Source organism: Ursus americanus, chromosome 10 (genome assembly GCF_024610735.1).
Source record: "Ursus americanus isolate L20-20 chromosome 10, mUrsAme1.1.p, whole genome shotgun sequence".
Taxonomy (NCBI): Eukaryota; Metazoa; Chordata; class Mammalia; order Carnivora; family Ursidae; genus Ursus; species Ursus americanus.
In genome coordinates this window covers 56,159,269-56,185,110 of record NC_142136.1, presented here as the reverse complement: position 1 = coordinate 56,185,110, position 25,842 = coordinate 56,159,269, and the positions used below count along the sequence as shown (strand labels likewise).

Here is a 25,842-nt window from a genome sequence, read left to right as displayed (position 1 = left end):
AAAATACAACAATTTATCTCATTTAAATAAAATACTAATCATGTTTAATTCTAGATGGTTTTATCCAAGAAGAAACATACACTATTACCTTTCTGGTAAAATTATTTACTGTTACATTTTGTAAACATGCTGCAAATGAAATGACTGGACGTCCCACAAAGCTGATCTAGATAAAGTTCAGGAGTTACTGGAAACAAACGAGTAAATTCTTCTTATAAGTATAAGGCTTATACGCTCAACAACAAACAATTATTGGAGCAATTATGGAAACCCAGCTGAATATACAGTCTAAAAATATATATAATTATGGAAACCCAGCTGAATACACAGTCTAAAAATATATATAATTATTCATGTATATTAAGCAATCTTAAGCATTAATAAATGTTAACTAAATTCCTTTTGGACTCACACCACTTTTATAAAAATTTTAATCTAATAAGCCTACTTTATGAACCCTTGCTCTTTTTGTTGACTTTATCAACAGTTACAATTGAGAAAGTTCTTGAAAGTGAGAGACATGATGAAAAATTTCCCAGGATACAAACTGCTACATTCTTGAGAAACTATAATATAAATACACATTCATTAAACTTCCATGAAAGAAAGACAGTTCACTGGTTAACCTAAGTCCTTTAAAAGTTTTATTTAATTTTAGCATTTCTCACTAGTTCTCTAAAGTCTATTAAGAGTAAAGTTCAGAAATACGTTTCTTTGATGGCAGAGGCCTATATTGATGTAAGAAATTTTACCTGGTTTCTATGTTTTTCTGTAGCTCAGTAAAAGTGAATGGCATCTCATCTAGGTCAACTGCTGCAATAAAGATACAGATTCCCCATAGCTCCTTTTTCCTTTGAACATAACCTTCCTGGGTACAAAAAAGTAAAAAAGAAGATTCAAATATTTCATTAATCATTCACACACTGGATACCACATTAAAATTGTATTATATGATAATTTTTTTCTTATTCAACATAAACTTGTTTTTAAATCCTTATGATGGCATACACTTGAGAGCATTTAATTCTACACTAATCAAAAACACTTAAATTTTGTATTGTAAGTCGAAAAATTACTAGAAAGATCAAAAAGTTAAATTACAACTTACTCTGAAAAATTTAGGGGTCAGTCAGTTCTCTGAAGTAAATACTTCCATTTTTAAATAATCCAATGTCATCAGAGCCAACTTAAAAAGATTTTTGAGTCCATAACATAAATTATTAAAAAAAAAAAAACAAGGCTACTTTCTTATATGATTATCCTCCTTTTGCTCTGATTCACTCCTATTTTTTAAAGACATTTATTTTTAGAGAGAGAGCTCACGTAGGTGCATAGGGGGAGGAGGAGGGGGAAAGGGAGAGAGAATCCTCAAGCAGACTCCCTGATGATCACAGAGCCTGACATGGGCTTAATCCCAGGACCCTGAGATCATGACCTGAGCCGAAATCAAGAATTGACCGCTTAACTCACTGAGCCACCCAGATGCCCCTGATTCACTCACTTTTTAATAAATCTACGTACTTAAGTATTTTTTAACCTTGAGAAATTCATCTCTCTCAGTGCCATAATTGCCTTCTTTGTGAAGTGGAAATAACACATATCTCGCTTGGTAAGAATTAAATGAAATTATACACATAAGGCCCTTAGCATAATGCCTGACATATAATTAGTACTTGATGAGTGGTGACTATGATTATCACTAGAATATTTTTTCATTATCATTAGAATACCTTTTCCCCTAAAAATATGTATTACTTTCTAAATATCCAAGTTTTTTAGGTAAAATTTGATTACATTAAATTGAAAACAAAAGAAATACCAAATTACCTGATATTCTTTTACAAAACTAGAACTATTTGCTTACTCTTAATTGGAGGTTACAATAGAGCTGAAAAGTATGTGATATAAATTTACATTGTTTTGAAATCTCAATCATATATAAGCTTTAAGAAAAGAATTATTCTGGGGTGCCTGGGTGGCTCAGTCAGTTAAGCAGCCTACTCTTGGTTTTGGCTCAGGTCATGATGTCAGGGTCTGCACTCAGCAGGATTCTCTCTCTCCCCTTCCCTCTGCCCCCCTACCCAGCTCACAGTCTCTCCCTCTCTCAAATAAATAAATCTTAAAAGAAATTAGTCTGGATTATCAATTTTTTTTTTTAATTTTTGTTTATTTGTCAGAGGGAGAGAGCACAAGCAGGGGGAGCAGCAGGCTGAGGGAGAAGCAGGCTCCTCCCTGAGCAAGGAGCTCAATGCAGGACTTGATCCCAGGACCCCATAATCATGACCTGAGCCGAAGGCAGATGTTTAACCAACCGACCCACCTGGGCATCCCTGGACTATCAAATTTTATTGATAATAAAAAGTTCATCCTTATCCAACTCTAAACTGTTTGCTTAATTTTAGTTACTTGGAAAATAAATATTTTTCATTAAGTTTTTATCTTAATTCCAATATAGCTAACATACAATGTTATATTACTTTCAGGTATACAATATAGTGATTCAACACTTCCATACATCACCTGGTGCTCATCACAACAAGTGCACTCCTTAATCCCCATCACCTATTTCACCCAACGCACCACCCACCCCGCTCTGGTAGCCATCAGTTTGTTCTCTATAGCTAAGGGTGTGTTTCTTGGTTGTCTCTCTTTTTTTCCTTTGCCTGTTTGTTTTGTTTCTTAAATTCCACAATATGCAGAAATCTCTTGCATTTCTATACAATCTTTTAAAACTTACAACTATACACCTACTAAAATTATTGAATTAAAAAGGTTGACAATATCAAAGTTTGATGAGGACGTAGGGCAAGGAATACTCAAACATTGCTGGTGAACATGTAAAATGATACAACCATTTTGAAAAACAAGTTTGACAAGTTCTTATAAAGTTAAGTATATACTTTCTGTGACACTTAGCAATCACCACTCCCAGATATTTATAACCCAAGAGAAATGGAAGATTTGTACATGAATGTTAATAGCAGCTTCAATCATAAAAACCAAAAACTAGAAACAACCCAATATCCAAAGGCAGGTGAACACATAAACTGTGGTATATCCATACAATGGAATGTTATTGAACAATAAAAAAGAAAAGTACTAATAAACACAACATAAATAAATCTCAGAATTATTACATGAAGAAAAAGAAGCCAGAGAAAACAGGGTGCATCCTGTGTACTGTGTGATTCCTCTCCTACAAAATTCTAGAAAAGGCAAAATTAATCTTTAATGGCAAAAAGTAGATAAGTGGCTGCGTAGGGACAGGACTGGAGATGTTTGGGGAATGACTACAAAGGAGAAGGAGAAAACTTTCCAGAGTAACCAAAAATTTCTGTATCTTGGTGAGTAATTACATGGTTGAATGCATTTGTTAAAACTTACTGAACTATTCACTCAACTGGTTGACTTTAGTGTCTGTAAATTATGCTTCATCAATAAATTTGATTTTTGAAACCATATTATATATTTATCATTTCTGAAAATGAACAAAGTATACATAGCTTGACTGTTAAGTAAGTATATTATGTTTTAATAAAATGAATATGGACTTTTGTATATGTGTTTATATTAATATGGTCAATTTCTCAGAAACTACTAAGAGGTAAAAGGTTGTTTGTCCCTACAATAAATAACCTCCACACTACATTACTGTTTTAATTTTTGTGCTTATTTCTTATGTTTTTGGTTTGCTTCCTTGCTCTCAGGTTGTCACCTGTTAAACCTAATTGCTCTCAATGTGTCTACTTTCAGAAACTGCAGTGTTTTTTGTTTTTTTTTTAAAGGTTGAGAAATGAAGTAACTAAAGTTGTTAAAATGGAGAACATTGCTTATTCATTTTTTAAAAACAACAGATTTTATTAGGACATAGCCAACACAATTCAACACAAGCTTATTTGAAATGATAAAATGCCTAAATGAAATGTTATATAAATAGGTTCTGACCTAAGGAACTTTCCTATGAGCAAAATGTATGACTGTTATTTCAGATGATTTATAAAGCTTGCTGTTGTTGCTGTTGTTCTAGCTGCATTCCAATTAACTCTTTTTTGGATAAAGTGTTTTTTCTTCTTGATAACACATTTATCCATGAAAGAAAAATAAACATTCCTTCCAAACTTCAGACTATTAAATATTAAATATGTCAGATGGAATCAGATTGCAGATGAGATCAACTGGATTGTTCATTTACAAGCAAACATTTTTGTGTATCTATGCAAAGGAAATGATCAGTTTCCAACTAGGAGAGACCTAGAAGTAGACTTTCTAGACACACACACACACACACACACACACACACACACACACGCACACAGGAAGGGCTTCTATTTTAGTTGTAACCAATAACATTGACTTGGTCTGATCTTATACCTGGTTGCCACCAAGATTTGCTAGATGGAAAAAATTAACAAAGCCAGAAAAATTAAAATCAACAACAAAATCCTACTCTCTAATTATTTTGTTCACTTTTTAAAATGACAGATGTTATTAGGACATAGACAACACAATTTAACACAAAGTCATTTGATATGATAAATGCTTAAATGAAAAACATCAATCTCATCACTAAAATACACAAATTTAAAAATCATCTTTATCTTCATATAGGCTTCTTTGTACCTTCTTATTTTTTTAATATCTTCCAAAATTTGAGATCTGTAATAATTTTTCAGGAAATATTCATTATACAACTGCCATGGTTATGACTCAGGGGGAATACGATGGTGAAAACAAAAACAAAAACAAAAATTCCTATCTTCCTGGAACTTACACTCTCTTATTTAAGAACATGGATTTTCGTGTCAAACATTCAAGAGTTTGAATACATACTCGAGTTGTGTAACGGTGGGCAACTTGTTTAAATCCAAGTAAGCTTCAGTTTCTACTAAAATAGGAATGACAATACTAGTATCTAATCATAGAATCACTACAAAAATTAGCAGTGAGGATGCTCTTAAGTAATCAGCTTGGTGCCTGGCATTGTACCTACTGAATCAGAATTAAATAGCAGCAGCAGCATTACTATTACCAGTGAATCTAGCACTCATTCCACTACACCACAGCTGTCTCAACACCACCACTATCTGATCTTCTCCATACCATAAATATCCATCCTTGGGAAGAATGGATTTGTGTGTGTATGTTTAGGAAATCGGGTTTACTGACCCCTAACCCCTGGCAATCACTGATTTGATTTTAATTCCTTTTCCAGAATGTCCTACAAATGGAATCATATGGTCTGTAGTCTTTTTTGTCAGGCTCCTTTCACTTAGCATAATGTTTCTGAGGATTCATCTATACTGTTACATCTATTAATATTTATTCCGCTTAATTTCTGAATGTACTCCATTGTATGAATATACCACAATTTGTTTATCCATTCTAACAGCTGAATACACTATTATAAATAATGCTACTAACCCTAACCTAAAAATTCAATTACAGGTCTTTAAATGGATGTATGTTTTCATTTCCTGGGCAAATACCTAGTTGAGGAATAGCTAAGTTCTATGTTAAATGTTAAAGTTTATAAGAAGCTAACGAACTGTTTTCCAATGTTTATTTGTCTTCTAGCCATCCTAATAGGTGTGTAGTGGTACATTTTCCCCAGGACTAATGGCATTGACTATTTTTTCAAATTTTATTTAACATCTGTATCTCTTCCTTGGTAAAGGGCCTTTTCCAATCTTTTGTCACTTTTTCTATTCAGTTGTTTATCTTATTAAGCTGTAAGGATTATTTATACATTCTGAATTCAAATTCTTTGATAGGTGTTTTGCAAAAATTTTCACCTGGCCTGTGACTTGTATTTTCATTTTCTCAAACAATATATTTCAAAAAGCAAAAGGTTTTCATTTTAATGAAGCTCAGTTTATTTTTTTCTTTTATGGATCATGCTTTCAGTGGTATTATCTTCGAAATCTCTGCTTAACCAAAGGTCACAAAGATTTCCTATGTCATCTTCTACAAGTTTAGGTCTCTAATTCGAGTTAATTTTTATAAGTGGTGCAAGGTAGGGATCAAAGTTCATTTTTTGTATATAAATATCCAGTTGCTCCAACATCACTTGTTGAGAGGAATTCCTTCCTGCACTGAATTACCTTCAAACCTCTATGTACAAAGACTGAGCATATCTGTGTGCATTCTATTTCTGGATCCTCTGATCTGTTCCACTGACCTGCTTGTCTTTCTTTTCACCAATACTACAATATCTTGATTAATGTAGTTTTATGTTTTGTTCTTTTTTATTTTGGGTCAGGATTTTTCAATCTGAAAAGGTCACCTGATTCACCTCTCACTGTGCAGATTAATTTAAAGACCAGAACTGAGACTTGTGCAATACAGCCAGTCAATGCCACAGACCTAAAACCAAGTTTCCTAACATTCAATTTAGTATTGCTCCATTTCTTTGAGAATATTTCCTTATTATATTTCTACATTGATGTTCCTAAGATTGATGTTCAATGTTTCACTACTGAAATCCTTAATCTCATCACCCCACCAACAGTTCTGTACACTTAACAATTTTACTATTCTGTATTCTTAATTCTATTTTATTGAGAAGGTTAAAGAATCACAATACCTAAAGCCTCAACATTCTTTTCCACATCAAATACTTTCTAATTACCGTATCTTCCAGTCTTCTTCAAAATGTCTCTGAATCTTCATCTCTAAATTTCTCTTCTCTTCTGATTTTTACAAATGGACGTTCTCCTCCACTCTCAAATTAACAACTCTAATGCCTTTCTACCTCCTATTTTCGATATCACTGCCTCTCATCTCCTTCAAGACCTGGCAGCTTATTCATTACTCCCTCTGTCTTTTGTAATTTCTCTACCAGTTTTCCTTCTAAAAGCTTCTTTCTCTTTGGTTACAAATAAGCCTGTATCACCTTAAAAACAAAAAATAACCCATATCTCTATCTCTGGACCTTATCAAGGTACTGTCCTCCCTCCACATACAAACCTTTCACTTTCTCACTATTCACACACTCACTATACACTCTCACAGGACATACATAGTACATCCACTGAACATATACTCTCACTATATAGGCACTATTCTACTGAGCCTATTCTCTAGGTCTTCAAAGATCTCTGTCTTTCCAAACTAAATGACCTTTTTTGGGTTTCATCCACATAGACCTCTATGTAGCATCTGACATTGTTGCAATAAAAGTTTTTCCCTTAGCTTTGAAAAGACTGTAACATCCTCATTCTCATTTCTTTCTCTCTCACAGCTTTTTCAATGTTCCTAACTCCAAAGACTTTTTTCCACCACATTCTGTTTTTCTCAGCAATCTTATTTACTTCCACAGCAACCACTACCACCTCCACACAAATGATCAGTGTATCTTCTGCTTTCCAGCCCTGATTGCTCTCTCAAGATCCACAGCTTATTTCCCAAAGGCAATTTACAACCTAAAATCTGTAACTGATATGTTTTCTTAAAAATTTAGTTGAGAATTATAAAAAGGGCTTAAAACAGGACCTTAAAAATGGTTAAAACAGAGAAAAATTATTCTTATCCAGCCAAAAGAATTACCAAAAAGAAATGGTAAAACATGAAGAAAATAAATGGGCAAGGACAAGAAAAAGCATTCTGCAGAAGAAACGATGGTACTCTCCAACAAACACATTTTGAAAAGACTGAACCTCAAAATAGTATCAACTGAAAGACATTTTGATAATATGCATCAAGATCCTTAAGAGTTCAGTTTTATATATAAAAACTTATCTAACAAAAATATCTGGAGAGCTGAATCAAGATTTAGTGTAATACATCGCCAGAGGCAAGGGAAATAAAAGCAAAACTGAACTACTGGGACTACATCAAGATAGAAAGCTCCTGCACAGCACAGGAAACAATCAACAGAACTAAAAGGCAGCCTATAGAATGAGAGAAGATATTTGCAAATGACATATCTGATGAAGGGTTAGTATCTAAAATCTATAAAGAACTTACCAAACTCAACATCCAAAAACCAAATAATTCAGTTAAAAAAAATGGGCTGAAGACATGAATGACACTTTTCCAAAGAGGACATCCAGATGGCTAATGGACACATGAAAAGATGCTCAACATCACTCAACATCCGGAAAATATAAACCAAAACTATGATGAGATACACACCTGTCAGAATGGCTAAAATAAACAACACAAGAAGCAACAGGTGTTGGCAAGGATGCAGAGAAAGGGGAACCCTCTTGCCCTGTTTGTGGGAATATAAACTGGTACAGCCACTCTGGAAAACAGCACGGAGGTTCCCCCCAAAATTAAAATAGAACTACCCTATGAGCCAGTAATTGCACTACTAGTTATATACCCAAAGGATACAGAAATACAGATTTGAAGGGGTATGTGCACCCTGATGTTTATAGCAGCATTATTAACAATAACCAAACTATGGAGAAAGCCCAAATGTCCATCAACTGATGAATGGATAAAGAAGATGTGGTGTGTGTGTATAAACACACACACACACACACACACACACACACACACACACACACACACTGGAATATTATTCAGACATCAAAAAGAATGAAATCTTGCCGTTTGTGACAACGTGGATGGAGCTAGAGTGCATTATGCTAAGCAAAATAAGTCAGTCAGAGAAAGACAAACACCACATGATCTCATTCATATGTGGAATTTGAGAAAGAAAACAGATGAACATATTGGAATGGAGAAAAAAGGAGAGAGGGAAACAAACCATAAGAGACTCTTAACAACTATAGAGAACCAACAGGGTTGATGGAGGGAGGTGAGTGGGGGAAGGGCTAGTTGGGTGATGGGTATTAAAGAGGGCATCTGTGATGAGCACAGGGTGTTGCACGTAAGTGATGAATCCCTGAATTCTCCTGAAAGCAATACTGTACTATATGTTAAATAACTAAAATTTAAATAAAAATGAGAAAAAAAGATTTAGTGTAATAGAGATTAAAGAATTATTGATAAGAGCAAAAATAGTGGGGAAAACCTAAATATCTTAAAATAGAATATTTAAATAAATTGTGATGGAGCTCTATCTCACAATGATATAAAACCCTTAAAATATTTCGAAGATTATAAGGACATGAGAAAATATCAAAGATATGTTAAGAGAAAAAAAAACCACCAAAATACAAAATTCTGAGTATGTTTTGATCACAATTTTGTGAAAATTTTTAAGAAGGGAAAGCAAAAATATATCAAAATATTAATTATTGTCTCTACATGGTAGGATTACAAATGGTTTTCATTTTCTTCTTAATCCTAGATACATTTTCTAAATTGCCTACAATTATAGGAAGAAAAGACAGTCAATAAATAAAAAAGTGCTAGGGGCACCTGGGTGACTTAGATGGTTAAGCATCTGCCTTCAGCTCAGGTCATGATCTCAGGGTCCTGGGATACAGCCCCACATCAGGCTCCCTATTCAGCAGGGTGCCTGCTTCTCCCTCACCCTCTGCCTGCTGCTCCCCCTTCTCATGTGCGCTCTCTGTCAAATAAATAAAATCTGAAAAATAAATAAATTAAATTAATAAAAATAAATAAGTGCTAAATTTATACAGAGCAATAAAGAGAAAAATTAGGAATACTAATGAGAAAAATCTTTAAGATATTAAAACATTAATTACATATATTATAGTTTAAATAAAAATCTACAATCAACACTTGAAGAGGCTACCTATTAAGGTAGCATTTAGTTCAGTTCACTTGAACCACCCTAAATGATAACCCCCAATAGATGACAGATACTTGCTGCTTTAAAATGCACTAACTTACAAAAGAGCTCCACCATGTGGTAACACAATCATTTTGGAGGCATCAGAAAATTATCTTACCTATCATAACTTAACATGAATTTAAATTGAATTTAAAAGTTAAAAATACTAGCCATGACCAAGATGAAAATAAGCCATAGGAAATATGGCTTTCAGGCCCCTGGGTGGCTCAGTCAGTTAAGCATCTAACTTTGGCTCAGGTCATAATCTCAGGGTCCTGAGATCAGGGGTTTCAGGCTTCACACTCAGCAGGGAGTCGGCTTCTCCCTCTCCTTCTGCCCCTCCCCCTGCTTGTGTGGCTTGAGCCGCCTTCTCTCTCTCAAATAAAGAAAGAAAATATTTTTTAAAAAAGAAACATGCTTTCTAACTCACAGTCAGTACGACACATCCTTACTCCTGACTCACAGGATTGTAATGAGTGATTAACAATAAGGTTACAAATTAAATGTATTACAGGAATATATTAGAGAAATGGAGGGGATAAGAACTGTCCTTATCTTCTACTCATGGATTTCCTCCTCACCAAGGTTATATGTAGGAACCAAAGGGATAACAGACTAAACAGCCCAGAAAAATCCCACCTCCCTCACTTGTGTAATATTGGCTGACAGCAGTTAGTGTTAAACACATTCTTTGATGTACCCAGAAAAAGTAAAAGTCAAGAGTGGCATAGCCAAGAAAAGGAATCCAAAAGCTAATCTTACTTGTACTCAATCACATTTTTGATACAACACACAGGAGTAAACAACAGGTGAATCTGCCATCCAGTTACACAATGCCCTTCTGAAGACAGAGTTGACTACACTACCAGAAAAATAAGTACCTAGCAAGTGCAGATTTACCTGGCTCACTGCCCAAGAGATGGGGCTCCCTCCCTTAAGAACTTCTACAGAACTCAGTGGATAGCAATACTGAAACACTTAACTGAATTGTGACTTACTTATTTATTTGTCCATATCTCAACTAGTCTATAAACATCTGGAAGGTTAAACAGTTATACGTAATTCATTGCTGTAACCCCAAGAGCTTAGTAACGTATCCAGCACTAACTTGGTGTTAAATGTGTATTTTTTTTTAAAAAAGCAGTACTAATAGCTATACCCCAATATAGAATAGAATAGCTTTTTTTTTTTCCTTTAGTATGCTCAGAAAAACAAGCAGCAATTCAATCACCAATACAAAGTATGAGGTAAGACAACTGGTTCGACTATAGTTTCTTCAACTCCCATTCACACATTTGTAACAACTAATGAGTATGAGCAAGAGTAACTCACACAAAGAAATGATACTACAGAACTCATTTTCTAAACAGGTGACAGGTAACTGAGCTGGAACTTAGTTTCTGGTCAAGTTGTCTGCTTAGTTTATTGAGCCAAAGGCCCAAAGATGATTCACCCAAGAAGATATAACCATATAGAAGAGAAAACTGCCACCAAACTCGAACAGCCACTAATTAATTGGCTTTTCTGTAAAATATCTATGAAACTGGTATCTATCACTCTTAGAAATAAGGTTGAAAAACATTGAGGAGAGAGGTCATTTCTATAACTCAGATTGAATTATATGGATAAAAGGTATCTTCCAAAGTTTGCATGCCGACTCCTTCTTCCAATATTGCATATACTACTGCCTAGGTCTCATATAAACTTGATTATCTGTTCATAGTTGCACATAAAACACACAGAAATAGCTACCAATCTGAACATCAATAATTATGAATATCAAGCCTTTAAAATTATGATGAATATAAATAAGGAAAAATATTAATTCATTGACAGATTATTTGACCATTTACTTCAAGCAACACCTGTTAATTCACACCTGGAAGCCCATAACAATCTCAACTGTCATTTCAATCCTATGGAAGAGTAGTTGATGTATATTTCTGGTATCTATTCCTAATAGGTGGTACGAAATTCAGATCTGGCTCTATGTTTGTGGGGAATTGGGGGGGTGGATAATTTTTTTTTTTAAAGATTTATTCATTTGAGAGAGAGAAAGCACAAGTGGGAGGGGCAGAGGGAGAGAGAACCTGAAGCAGACTCCGAGCTGAGCGCAAAGCCCCATGGGGGCTCAATCTCACAACCATGAGATCACGACCCCAGCCAAAACCAAGAGCTAATGGCTTAACTAATTGTGCCATTCAGGCACCTTGTGGGGGGGGTAAATTTTTAAAAAGAAATACATTATAGATGGTTTTCAATAATTTCTATCCCAAAATACACTAGAAAGGATTTTTTAAAAAATCTTAACAAAATTATATATAATAAAATTAAGGGAAAAAATCTAAAGTATATGGATAAAGAACTTGCGCATTTTCGGAAGCATAATTCTGAACATTATTCTTTTATTCATTTAATTATCAATAAATATTTGTTAAATGCCTACAGCCAACAAACACTATTTTAAGTGCTAGGAATACATCAGTAAACAAAATAAGCATTCCTGTTTCCTGAAGCTGACACTTTAGGGGGAGGAGAAAGACAATAAACAAAAATCAGTATAAATAAGTAAACTATATACTTTATAAAAATAGCAGAGTAAAGTGGATAGAGAATTTGAGGGAGAAGTGAGGGCAGATTACAGTATTAAACAGGGTGGTAGATCTCATTGGAAGAGTGAGATTTGAGCAAAGACTTTTATTCTATGAACAAAAACATAATCTATTAAATTTTGACCCAGTGGTTCCACTTCTAGCAATCTACACTACAAAAGTCTTCTTACTTGTGCATTAAATGTGGCTATAAGGATATTCACTGCAGTGGTTTGTAGTATCAAATATTAAAAAATAAACTAAATCTTTATCAACAGGGGAGTACATAAGTAAATTATATGTCTATACAATGGAAAATACAACCACTAAAAGTATCAAGCTAAACACAGAGGGTGAGGTGCTCTTCAAGATACATTGCTACATGAAAAAAGCAAGGTGCAGAACAATGCAAAAACTAGAAACTTTTATTAGTTGAGGGAAAAATTATGTGTCTGTGGAATAGGAATGAGAGAAACTTCACTGTTTAATTTTTATTTCTCTTGAATCTTGAACCATGTGACTCCATTGCCTATTCCAATAATAAATAGTAATTATTTATTTATACTTTTAATGCAATTCATAAAACCTCAATTAGGTAAAACAAAAATCCTTATATCTATGTGATGAGGTGGGAGGAGAAAGGATTGGAGATAGACAGTGAATGAAAACTTATCAATGGTTATTTCTACAGAGGTAGAAATAGAAGGCAATGGATATTCATTTTTCATTACTATAAAATGTGATTTCTTAAAAAGAAATATATTTGAGTTTTGAATATATATATATTTTCCTGACATATACATATATATTATATATATATCACATAAATATATAAATGATAATAAAAAACAACAGGAAAAATGTTAGTATCTGAAAAACTGCATGCTATAATGCCTTGGATGTTAGTATCCAAAATAGTAAATAATCAATTAGAAGATTCATAGTGACCACAAAATTAAATAAATTAGTTCTCAGTAGAAGCCTAGCTGCTCTTCATTCAAAGATGAAGGTTAAATTCCTTGCATGGGTCCTCAGGAAGAAGAAAATACACTGCAGTAAACAATATTGGCCAACAGTGAAAACTTTTATGAAGGAAAAGCAATTTAAAAGCAGGCAGCCCAATTATATATTATTATAATAATCACACTATATATATATAATTATATACTAGACGTATCTGAGTATTCCATGATGAAATTTCATGATTAACTTTAATAATGTTATCTGATATACAAATTAAGTATAAAGCATTAAATGGTGGAAAAAATAGGAAAGAAACAGTTTAGGATAGAAAAGTGGAGAAAATCAATGAAACCAAAAACTGGTTTTTTTAACAGATCACCAAAATAGAGAAACTTTTAGTTCAAATGACCAAGACAAAAGAAAGAAGGCTTAAGTTAGCTAAAATTAAGAATGAAAAAGGGATATAAAGACAAACTTTACAGAAATAAAAAGAATTATAACATAAATGCTTATAACAGATAAACTGGACAAATTCCTTAAGAGAAACAAACTACCAAAATTGACTCAAAAAGAAATAATCTGAATAGACCTATAGCAAGAGATTGAATAGTAATTTTATTTTATTTTATTTTTAAGATTTTATTTATTTATTTGACAGAGACAGCCAGCGAGAGAGGGAACACAAGCAGGGGGAGTGGGAGAGGAAGAAGCAGGCCCACAGCAGAGGAGCCTGATGTGGGGCTCGATCCCAGAACGCTGGGACCACGCCCTGAGCCAAAGGCAGACGCTTAATGACTGAGCCACCCAGGCGCCCCTGAATAGTAATTTTAGAACTTCCCACAGAGAAAAGTCCAGGCCCAGATGGCTTCACTGGTAAATTCTACTAAACATTTAAAGAGGAATTAATAACAATTCATCAAATTCCTCCTTAAAAACATCTTAGGAGGGAAGATTTCCCAAATCATTCTGTGAGAAGCCAGTATTACCCTGATACTGAAATCAGACAAACACATGACAAGGAAAAAAAAAACAGAGATAAAATCTCCTACGAGTATATGCCAAAAATCCTCAACAAAACACTAGAAAACCAAATTCACAAACATATAAAAAAGATTATACGCCATGATCAAGCAGGACTTATCCTAGAAATGCAATGCTGGTTTAAGATCTGAAAATCAATTAAAGTAATACCAATAAGAGAGGGGGAAAAAAGCACATATCATTATATTAATAGGCACAGAAAATTATGACAAAATCCAAAATCATCTGATAAAACACTTAATGCAAGAGGAAGAAAAGGGAATGCTCTTTCTCTCTCTAAAAATAAACAAACAACTTATCTAGCATTAAATATTCACTAGGAAGAAAGAGAAGATCATAAAATACATCACTTTACATACAGAGAAACAAAGATCTGGATGGTAGCAGCCTTATGTTTGGAAACAACACAAGCTAGAATATAATGGGACTTGGGGGAAAAAAAGTCAAGCTACAGTTCTTTTTTATTTTTTATTTATCTGAGAGAGGGTGAGCGAGCGAGAGAGAGAACATGAGCAGGGGGAAGAGCAGAGAGAGAGGGAGAAGCAGACTCCCTGCTAAGCAGGGAGCCTGACTCAGGGCTCAATCTCAGAACTCCAGGATCATGACCTGAGCCAAAGGTAGATGCTTAACTGATTCAGCCACCTAGGTTCCCCCCACACTACAATTTTTTAACCATGAAAATATCTTTTAAAAACTAAGGCAAGGGGCACCTAGGTGGCTCAGTCGGTTGGGCAGCTGCCTTCAGCTCAGGTCATGATCTGGGAGTCCCGGGATTGAGCCCCAAGTAGGGCTCTCTGCTCAGTGGGGAGTCTGCTTCTCCCTCTACTTCTCCCCCCAATTATCCACTGTCTCTCTCTCAAATAAATAAATAAAATCTTAAAAAAAAACTAAGGCAAAATAAAGAATTTTTCAGGTATATGAATGCTGACAGAAATCATTATCAGACCTGCACTATAGAAAATGTTAAGGAGGGAGGAGTTAAGATGGCGGAAGAGTAGGGGACCCCTTTTTCAGCCGGTGCCCTGAGTCGAGTTGGATAGGTACCAGACCATCCTGAACATCCACGGAATCAGCATGAGATGCAGGAAGATACATCTGGATCTCTACATCTCCAGCGCTGAGTATTGAGGTACGAAGTGGGGAGCCATGGAACCGCGCACAGATATTGGAAGATAAACGGAAGGGGGAGGGAGCCGCCAGGTTCAGGCCCGGGAAGCGGTAGCCACCTGCACGGGGGAGTGGGCGGACTTGCGGTCGGCACCCGCGAGAGAGCAGACTGAGACTGTGAGCCGGGTGCGCGCGCCACCAGGCATCTCGCGGAACACCGGAATCCCGGTGTGCTCACTGGAACCAGACTGAGACCCGGAGCTCCGGAAGCGCGCGGGGGCGGCTGGCGGTGCTAGAAACACAAAGGACAGAGATGCGCCGGCCCTGGAAGTGAGGGCTGGGACACCGGGTGTGGAGCGCACATCCCGGGACGCTGCAGGGTTGAGCAGCACCAACAGTAACAAAGTGGCCAGAACATCAGTGGAGAACGGTCCGCAATCCCTCTGTTCTGAGACAGAGGCTGAGATTCGGCCGCTGCTGCTCTGACTCTCAGAAGAGGCACAGCAAACCGCCAGGGAAAGCCGCCAGAGAACAAAAGCCTGGAAATACCGGCTCACAGGGTGCCCATCCCCATCCCCCCTCGCAGGGGACACGGAGACTCTACCCAAACAGGGTTGCCTGAGTATTGGCGCGGCAGGCCTCTCCCCCAGAAGGCAGGCTGAAAAATCAAGAAGCCCACATCCCTAAGATCCCCATAAAACAACTGCACACTGCCTGGGTCCCGGTCAATAATTTGGGCTCTGGACAACCCCACAACCTCTCCTCATCAGAATGACAAGAAGGAGAAATCCCCCCCAGCAAAGAAAAGACAATGAGTCTGTGGCCTCTGCCACAGAACTAATGGATATGGATATAACCAAATTATCAGAAATGGAATTCAGAGTAACAATGGTCAAGATGATGTGCAGACTTGAAAAAAGTATTAACGAAAATGTTAATGAGAATATAGAATCTCTAAGGGCGGAAATGAGAGTGAATCTGGCAGAAATTAATCATTCTACGAGCCAAATGCAGTCAAAACTAGAGGCTCTGATGGCCAGGGTGAATGAGGCAGAAGAACGTATCAGCGAATTGGAGGATGGGTTGGTAGAAGAGAAAGCTAAAATAGAACCTGGGCTCAAAAAAATCCATGCTCAAGAATGTAGGTTACAGGAGATTACTGACTCAATGAAACGTTCCAATGTCAGAATCATTGTCATCCCCAAGTGGGTGGAGAAAAACAGAGGTCTAGAAGAGATATTTGAACAAATTGTAGCTGAAAACTTCCCTAATCTAGCAAAGGAAACAAGCATTCGTGTCCAAGAGGCAGAGAGGACCCCTCCCAAGCTCAACCACGACAAACCTATGCCACGTCACGTCATAGTGCATTTCGCAAATATTAGATCCAAGGATACAGTATTGAAAGCGGCCAGGGCAAAGAAATTTCTCACGTACCAAGGCAAAGGTATCAGAATTATGTCAGACCTGTCTACACAGACCTGGAATGAGAGAAAGGGTTGGGGGGGGGGGCATTTTTAAAGCTCTTTCAGAGAAAAACATGCAGCCAAGGATCCTTTATTCAGCAAGGCTGTCGTTCAGAATTGATGGAGAAATAAAGACCTTCCAGAATCGCCAGTCATTGACCAATTTCGTAACCACGAAACCAGCCCTACAGGAGATATTAAGGGGGGTTCTATAAAAGTAAAAAGGCCCCAAGAGTGATACAGAACAGAAAGTCACAATCTATAGAAACAAAGACTTTACTGGCAACATGGCATCATTAAAATCATATCTCTCAATAATCAGTCTCAATGTAAATGGCCTAAATCTCCCATAAACTCCACAGGGTTGCAGATTGGATAAAAAAACATGACCCATCCATTTGCTGTCTACAAGAGACTCATTTTGAACCTAAAGATACATTCAGACTGAAAGTAAAGGGATGGATACCATCTTTCACGCCAATGGACCTCAAAAGAAAGCTGGGGTAACAATTCTCATATCAGACAGATTGGATTTTAAACTAAAGACTATAGTTAGAGACACAGAAGGGCACTATATTATTCTTAAAGGATGTATCCAACAAGTGGATATGACAATTATAAATATATATGCCCCCAACAGGGGAGCAGCAAGATACACAAGCCAACTCTTTTTTTTTCTTTTATTTTTTTTTTATATTTATAATGATTTTTTATTTTATTATGTTAGTCACCATACAGTACATCCCCAGTTTCCGATGTAAGGCTCGATGATTCATTAGTTGTGTATAACACCCAGTGCACCATGCAATATGTGCCCTCCTTACTACCCATCACCGGCCTATCCCCTTCCCCCACCCCCCTCCCCTCTGAGGCCCTCAGCTTGTTTCTCATAGTCCATAGTCTCTCATGTTTCATTCCCCCTTCTGATTATCCCCTCTTTCTTTATCCCTTTCTTCCCCTACTGATCATCCTAGTTCTACTGTTCCATAGATGAGAGAAATCATATAATAGTTGTCTTTCTCTGCTTGACTTATTTCACTTAGCATTATCTCCTCCAGTGCCGTCCATGTTGCAGCAAATGTTGAGAACTCGTTCTTTCTGACAGCTGAGTAATATTCCATTGTATATATGGACCACAACTTCTTAATCCAGTCATCTGTTGAAGGGCATCTCGGCTCCTTCCACGATTTAGCTATTGTGGACATTGCTGCTATGAACATTGGGGTGCATATGGCCCTTCTCTTCACTACGTCTCTATCATTGGGGTAAACACCCAGTAGTGCAATGGCTGGATCATAGGGTAGCTCAATTTGTAACTTTTTAAGGGACCTCCACACCAACTTGCATTCCCACCAACAATGTAGGAGGGATCCCCTTTCTCCACATCCTCTCCAACAACACAAGCCAACTCTTAACCAGAATAAAGAGACATATAGATAAAAATACGTTAATAGTAGGGGACCTCAACACTCCACTATCAGCAATAGACAGAGCACCGGAGCAGAAAACCAACATAGAAACAAGAGCTTTGAATGCCATACTTGACGAGTTGGACCTCATAGATATATATAGAACACTACACCCCAGAACCAAAGAATACTCATTCTATTCTAATGCCCATGGAACATTCTCAAGAATAGACCCTGTTCTGGGTCACAAAACAGGTCTCAACCGATACCAAAAGACTTAAATTATTCCCTACATATTCTCAGACCACAACGCTTTGAAATTGGAACTCAATCACAAGGAAAAATTTGGAAGAAACTCAAACACTTGGAGACTAAGAACCACCCTGCTCAAGAATGATTCAATAAACCAGGAAATCAAAAATCAATTTAAACAATTTATGGAGACCAACGAGAATGAAAACACAATGGTCCAAAACCTATAGGATACTGCAAAGGCAGTCCTAAGGGGGAAATGCATAGCCATCCAAGCCTCACTCAAAAGAATAGAAAAATCTAAAATGCGGTGTTTATTCTCACCTCAAGAAGCTGGAACAGCAACAGAGGGACAGGCCTAATCCACGCACGAGAAAGCAGCTGACCAAGATGAGAGCAGAAATCAATGAATTAGAAACCAGGAGCACAGTAGAGCAGATCAACAGAACTAGAAGCTGGTTCTTTGAAAGAAATAATAAAATTGACAGACCACTGGCAAGACTTATCCAAAAGAATAGAGAAAGGACCCAAATTAATAAAATTATGAATGAAAAGGGAGAGGTCACAACCAACACCAATGAAACTAGAAGGATTATCAGAAACTTTTATCAACAGCTTTATGCCAATAAATTAAGCAATCTGGAAGAGATGGAGGACTTCCTGGAAACCTATAAACTACCAAGACTGAAACAGGGAGAAATTGATTTTTTAAACAGGCCAATTAATTATGAAGAGATGGAAACAGTGATAAACAACCTTCCAAAAAACAAAACTCCAGGACCGGACGGTTTTCCTGGGGAATTCTACCAAACATTCAAAGAAGAAATAATACCTATTCTCCTAAAGCTATTTCAAAAAATAGACACAGAAGGAAAGCTACCAAACTCATTCAATGAGGTCAATATTACCTTGATCCCCAAACCAGGCAAAGACCCCCATCAAAAAGGAGAATTATAGACCGATTTCCCTAATGAATATGGATGTCAAAATTCTCAACAAGATCCTGGCTAATAGAATCCAACACTACATTAAAAGGATGATCCATCATGACCAAGTGGGATTCATTCATGGGATGCAAGGGTGGTTCAACATTCTCAAATAATTGGTGTCTTAGATTTTATCCAGAAGGAAAAAGCCAAAAATCATATGATTCTCTCAACAGATGCAGAAAAAGCATTTGACGGGGTGCCTGGGTGGCACAGCGGTTAAGCGTCTGCCTTTGGCTAAGGGCGTGATCCCAGCGTTATGGGATCGAGCCCCACGTCAGGCTCTTCCGCTATGAGCCTGCTTCTTCCTCTCCCACTCCCCCTGCTTGTGTTCCCTCTCTCGCTGGCTGTCTCTATGTCGGTCGAATAAATAAATAAAATCTTTAAAAAAAAAAAAAAGAAAAAGCATTTGACAAAATACAGCATCCTTCCCTGATTAAAACCCTTCAGAGTGTAGGGATAGAGGGTACATTCCTCAATCTCATAAAAGCCATCTATGAAAAGCCTACAGCAAATATCATTCTCAACGGGGAAAAGGTGGAAGCCTTTCCCTTAAGATCAGGAACATGACAAGGATGCCCACTCTCGCCACTATTATTCACTATAGTACTAGAAGTCCTTGCAACAGCAATCAGACAACAAAAAGGGATAAAGGTATCCAAATCGGCAAAGAAGAAGTCAAACTGTCTCTCTTCGCAGATGACATGATACTCTATATGGAAAACCCAAAAGAATCCACTCCCAAACTATTAGAAGTTATAGAGCAATTCAGTAATGTGGCAGGATACAAAATCAATGCTCAGAAATCAGTTGCATTTCTATACACGAATAATGAGACTGAAGAAGGAGAAATTAGGGAATCCATCCCATTTACAATAGCACCAAAAACCATATGTTACCTTGGAATTAACTTAACCAGAGATGTAAAGGATCTATATTCTGGAAACTATAAATCACTCTTGAAAGACATTGAAAAAGACACAAAAAGATGGAAAAATATTTCATGCTCATGGATCAGAAGAATTAACATAGTTAAAATGTCCATGCTACCCAGAGCAATCTACACTTTCAATGCTATCCCGATCAAAATACCAATGACATTTTTCAAAGAACTGGAACAAATAGTCCTTAAATTTGTATGGAACCAGAAAAGGCCCCAAATTGCCAAGGAACTGCTGAAAAGGAAAAACAAAGCTGGTGGCATCACAATGCCGGATTTCGAGCTGTACTACAAAGCTGTGATCACAAAGACAGCATGGTACTGGCACAAAAACAGACACATAGACCAATGGAACAGAATAGAGAACCCAGAAATGGACCCTCGGCTCTTTGGGCAACTAATCTTTGACAAAGCAGGAAAAAACATCCGGTGGAAAAAAGACAGTCTCTTCAATAAATGGTGCTGGGAAAATTGGACAGCTACATGCAAAAGAATGAAACTTGACCAATCTCTCACACCATACACAAAGATAAACTCCAAATGGATGAAAGACCTCGATGTGAGACAGGAATCCATCAAAATCCTAGAGGAGAACATAGGCAGCAACCTCTACGACATCGGCCAAAGCAACCTTTTTCATGACACATCCCCAAAGGCAAGAGAAACCAAAGATAAAATGAACTTGTGGGACTTCATCAAGATAAAAAGCTTCTGCACAGCCAAGGAAACAGTCAAAAAAACGAAGAGGCAGCCCACGGAATGGGAGAAGATATTTGCAAATGATACTACAGATAAAAGACTGGTATCCAAGATCTACAAAGAACTTCTCAAACTCAATACATGAGAAACAAATAGACAAATCACAAAATGGGCAGAAGATATGAACAGACACTTTTCCAATGATGACATACAAATGGCTAACAGACACATGAAAAAATGTTCAAAATCATTAGCCATCAGGGAAATTCAAATCAAAACCACACTAAGATACCACCTTATGCCAGTTAGAATGGCAAAAATTGACAAGGCAAGAAACAACAATTGTTGGGAGAGGATGTGGAGAAAGGGGATCCCACCTACATTGTTGGTGGGAATGCAAGTTGGTACAGCCACTCTGGAAAACAGTGTGGAGGTCCCTTAAAAAGTTACAAATTGAGCTACCCTATGATCCAGCCATTGCACTACTGGGTATTTACCCCAAAGATACAGACGTAGTGAAGAGAAGGGCCATATGCACCCCAATGTTCATAGCAGCATTGTCCACAATAGCCAAAGCGTGGAAGGAACCAAGATGCCCTTCAACAGATGACTGGATTAAGAAGATGTGGTCCATATATACAATGGAATATTATTCAGCTATCAAAAAGAACGATTTCTCAACATTTGCTGTAACATGGACGGCACTGGAGGGGATAATGCTAAATGAAATAAGTCAAGCAGAGAAAGACAATTATCATATGGTTTCTCTCATCTATGGAACAGTAGAACTAGGAAGATCGGTGGGAGAAGAAAGGGATAAAGAAAGGGGGGTAATCAGTAGGGGGAATGAAGCATGAGAGACTATGGACTCTGAGAAAGAAACTGAGGGCTTCAGAGGGGAGGGGGTGGGGGAATGGGATAGGCTGGTGATGGTTATTAAGGAGGGCACGTATTGCATGGTGCACTGGGTATTATACGCAACTAATGAATCATTGAACTTTACATAAAAAACCAGGGATGTACTGTATGGTGACTTACATAATATAATAAAAAAACATTTAAAAAAAAAAGAAAAAGAAAATGTTAAGGAAAATGCTTCAAGGAAGGAAAGTAATGCCAGATGGAAATCTGGACCTTTATAAAAGGATGAAGAGCACTGGAAATGATAGCTACATGGCCAATAAAAAGACTCTCTTTTAAATTATTATTTAGATTTCTTTAAAAAAATAATTGTTTAAGCAAAAATAATAACACTATATTATGGGGTTTATATCACATGTACAAGTAAAATATATGACAATAGGATAAAAGCCATGAGGGAAGAAATGAAAGTATACTGACAGTTTTTATATTGTACATTCAGCAATATAGCATCATTTGAAAACAGACTGAAAAGTTTTAAATATATGCTATAAACCCTGAAACAAGACTAAAATAACACAAAAAAGTTATAGCTTACAAGCCAACAAATGACAAAAAGGGAATCATTAAAAAAATAATCAATCCAAACAAAGGCATAAAAAGAGGGAAAAGCAACAAAGAAAAGGTGAGACAAGTAGAAACAAATAGCAAGGTGGTAGATTTAAACCCAACCATTTCAAAAATCACATTAAAGGTCAATGGTCTGAAAACCCTAATTAAGAGACAAAGACTGACCCAACTATATGTTGCCTACAAGAAACCCACTTTGAATACAGTTGACCCTTGAACAACATGAGAGTTAGGGCTGCTGACCCTTACAAAGTTGAAAATCCATGTGGGGCACCTGGGTGGCTCAGTCAGTTAAGCATCCGACTCTTGATTTCAGCTCAGGTCATTTATCTCAGGGTTGTGAGATAAGCCCCACACTGGGCTCCATGCTAGGCTTGGAAGCTGCTTAAGATTCTCTCTCTCTCTCCCTTCTCTCCCCACCTCCGTATCTCTCTAAAAAAGGAAGGAAGGAGGGAGGAAAGGAAGGAGGAAGGGAAGGAAGGGAAAAAGGGAGGGAGGCAGGGAAGGAGGAAGGAAGGACGGGGAAAATCCATGTATAATTTTGATTCCCCTAAAACTTAACTAATAGCCTACTGTTGACCAGAAGCCTTACCGATACTATGCAGTTGATTAACACATATTTTGTATGTTACATGTATTATACACTGTATTCTTACAATAAAGTAAGCTAGAGAAAAGAAAATGTTACTAAGAAAATCATAAGGAAGAGAAAATACATTTACAGTACTGTACTGTATTTATTGAAAAAAAATCCGGGTGTCTGGGTGGCTCAGTCGGTTAGGCGTCTGCCTTTGGCTCGGGTCCTGGTCCCAGGGTCCTGGAATCAAGTCCCACATAGGGCTCCCTACTTGGCAGGGGTCTGCTTCTCCCTCTGCCCCTCACCCTGCTCTCATGCTCTATTTCTCGCTCTCTCAAATGAATAAATAAAATCTTTTAAAAAAAAAATCCATGTATAGTGGACCCACCCACTTCAAACCCATGTTGTGCAAGGGCCAAGTAAATAAAGATACAAAGAGGTTAAAAGTAAAAGGATTTTTTTAAAAATGGTATATGATATAAAATACTTATCAAAAGAAAGCTTAAGTGTCTATATTAATATTAGAAAAAGATTTCAGAGCAAAAAACATGAGGGATAAAGAGGATCTTTTCATCATGCATTATATTAATAATATACGATACATACCATGTAAGATACAATAATGAAGTTTATTAAAATAGTATTAAGGTATAATAAAGCAGGGGCGCCTGGGTGGCACAGCGGTTAAGCGTCTGCCTTCGGCTCAGGGCGTGATCCCAGCGTTATGGGATCGAGCCCCACATCAGGCTCTTCCGCTATGAGCCTGCTTCTTCCTCTCCCACTCCCCCTGCTTGTGTTCCCTCTCTCTCTGGCTGTCTCTTTCTCTGTCGAATAAATAAATAAAATCTTTAAAAAAAAAAAAAGGTATAATAAAGCATAACAATAAAAGAACATTATAAACAATTTTACACCAACAATTCAACAAGTTAGATTGACCCATTCATTGAAAAACACACACTACCCAAGCTCACCAAAAAAGTAAGAGAACCCCCCCCCCAAAAAAATAATGGGACGCCTCAGTGGCTCAGTCCCTTAAGCTCAGGTCATGATCCCAGGAGTCCTGCACCAGGCTCCTTGCTCAGCAGGGAGTCTGCTTCTCCCTCTGCCTGCTGCTCCCCCTGCTTGTGCAAGCTCTCTCTTTCTCTGACAAATAAATAAAATCTTTACCAGAAAAAAGTAAGAAAACTGAATTGCCCATACCTGTTAAAGAAATTGAATTTCTTCCCTCAAGGCCCATATGGTTTTACCAAACATTCAACAAAGAAATGATACCAATTTAACACAAACTCTACAAAAAAAAATAAAGAGAACAAAATATTTCCCAGCTCATTCTATAAGGCCAGCATTATTCTGTCACAAAATCTAACAAAAATTGAAGAAAAGAAAAAAAAACACTAGAAAAAAACCCCATAACCAAAAATAGAAAACTACAGACCCAATATACCTCATGAATACATATGCAAAAATTCTTAACAAAAGTTTAGCAAATCAAATCCAACAATACATGAAAGGGATACTGTATCATGATCAAGTGGAATTTATCCAAGAATGGAAAGTTGCTTTAACAGTCAGTATTATTCATCACATCAACAGTCTAAAAAAGGAAAAATATGATCATTGCAATAGATGCAGAAAAAGCATTTCACAAAATTCAACATTTATTTCTGATACAATAAAAAAAAAAAATCTCTCCAAACTGGGAATAGAAGGAAAATTCCTTCCTGATAAAGGACATCTAAGAAAACCCTACTCTTAACATTACACTTAATGGTAAAAGACAGAATGATTTCTCCTTAAGAGCAGGAACTCTTACTGCTTGTATTCAACACTGTACTGAAATCTTAGCCAGTGCAACAGGCAAGGGAAAAAAAGCAAAATGTTATAAAGGAAGAAATGAAGCTGTCTTTATTCAGACATGACATAATTGTGTATATAGAAAATGTATGGAAACTCAAAATGGGCAAAAAACATAAGAGACAATACACTGATGATGATAAACAAAGGCAACTTAAGCACATTTAGAAGACCTTCAGCAACTATGGACTTTGGGCGATAAGGATGTGTCAGTAGGTTCACCAACTGTAACAAATGTAGCACACTTGTGGCAATATTGATAATGGAAAAAGTTAAGCATGTGTGGGGGCAGGAGGTATACAGGAACTCTCTCTACCTTCTGCTCCATTTTGCTGTGAACCTAAAACTATTCTAAAAAGAAAAGTCTATTTTAAAAATATTCCATATCATTAGCTATCAGAAAAATGTAAATTAAAACCACAATGAGATATCACTACATAGTAAGAAGTATGGCTAATTTAAAAAAAATAGTACCACCACCAAATGTTGGCAAAGATGCAAGGAAACTGAATCACCCATATATTGATGGTAGGAATATAAAATGGTACAGCTGGAACAAAGTTTGGCAGCTCTTACAAAATTAAACACATATGACCATACCATATGACCAGCAATTGCACTCCCCCAGAAAAATGAAAACTGATATCTACACAGAAACCTATACACAAATGTTCACAGCAGCTGTATTCATAACAGCTAAAACCTACGAATGAGGCAGACATCTTTCAATGGGTGAATGGTTAAACAAACTGCAGTC

At 36.8% G+C, this 25,842-nt stretch overlaps 1 protein-coding gene across 1 annotated transcript in view; it reads right to left on the bottom strand.

The window, feature by feature from the left end:
• The window catches only part of RB1 (RB transcriptional corepressor 1), a 151,875-nt gene that overhangs the window by 114,562 nt on the left and 11,471 nt on the right, over positions 1–25,842 (bottom strand). Inside the window, exon 3 of the mRNA XM_045796812.2 lies at positions 753–868. Coding sequence (XP_045652768.1) covers positions 753–868 — 116 coding nt within the window. The remainder of the gene's footprint in view (positions 1–752; positions 869–25,842) is intronic.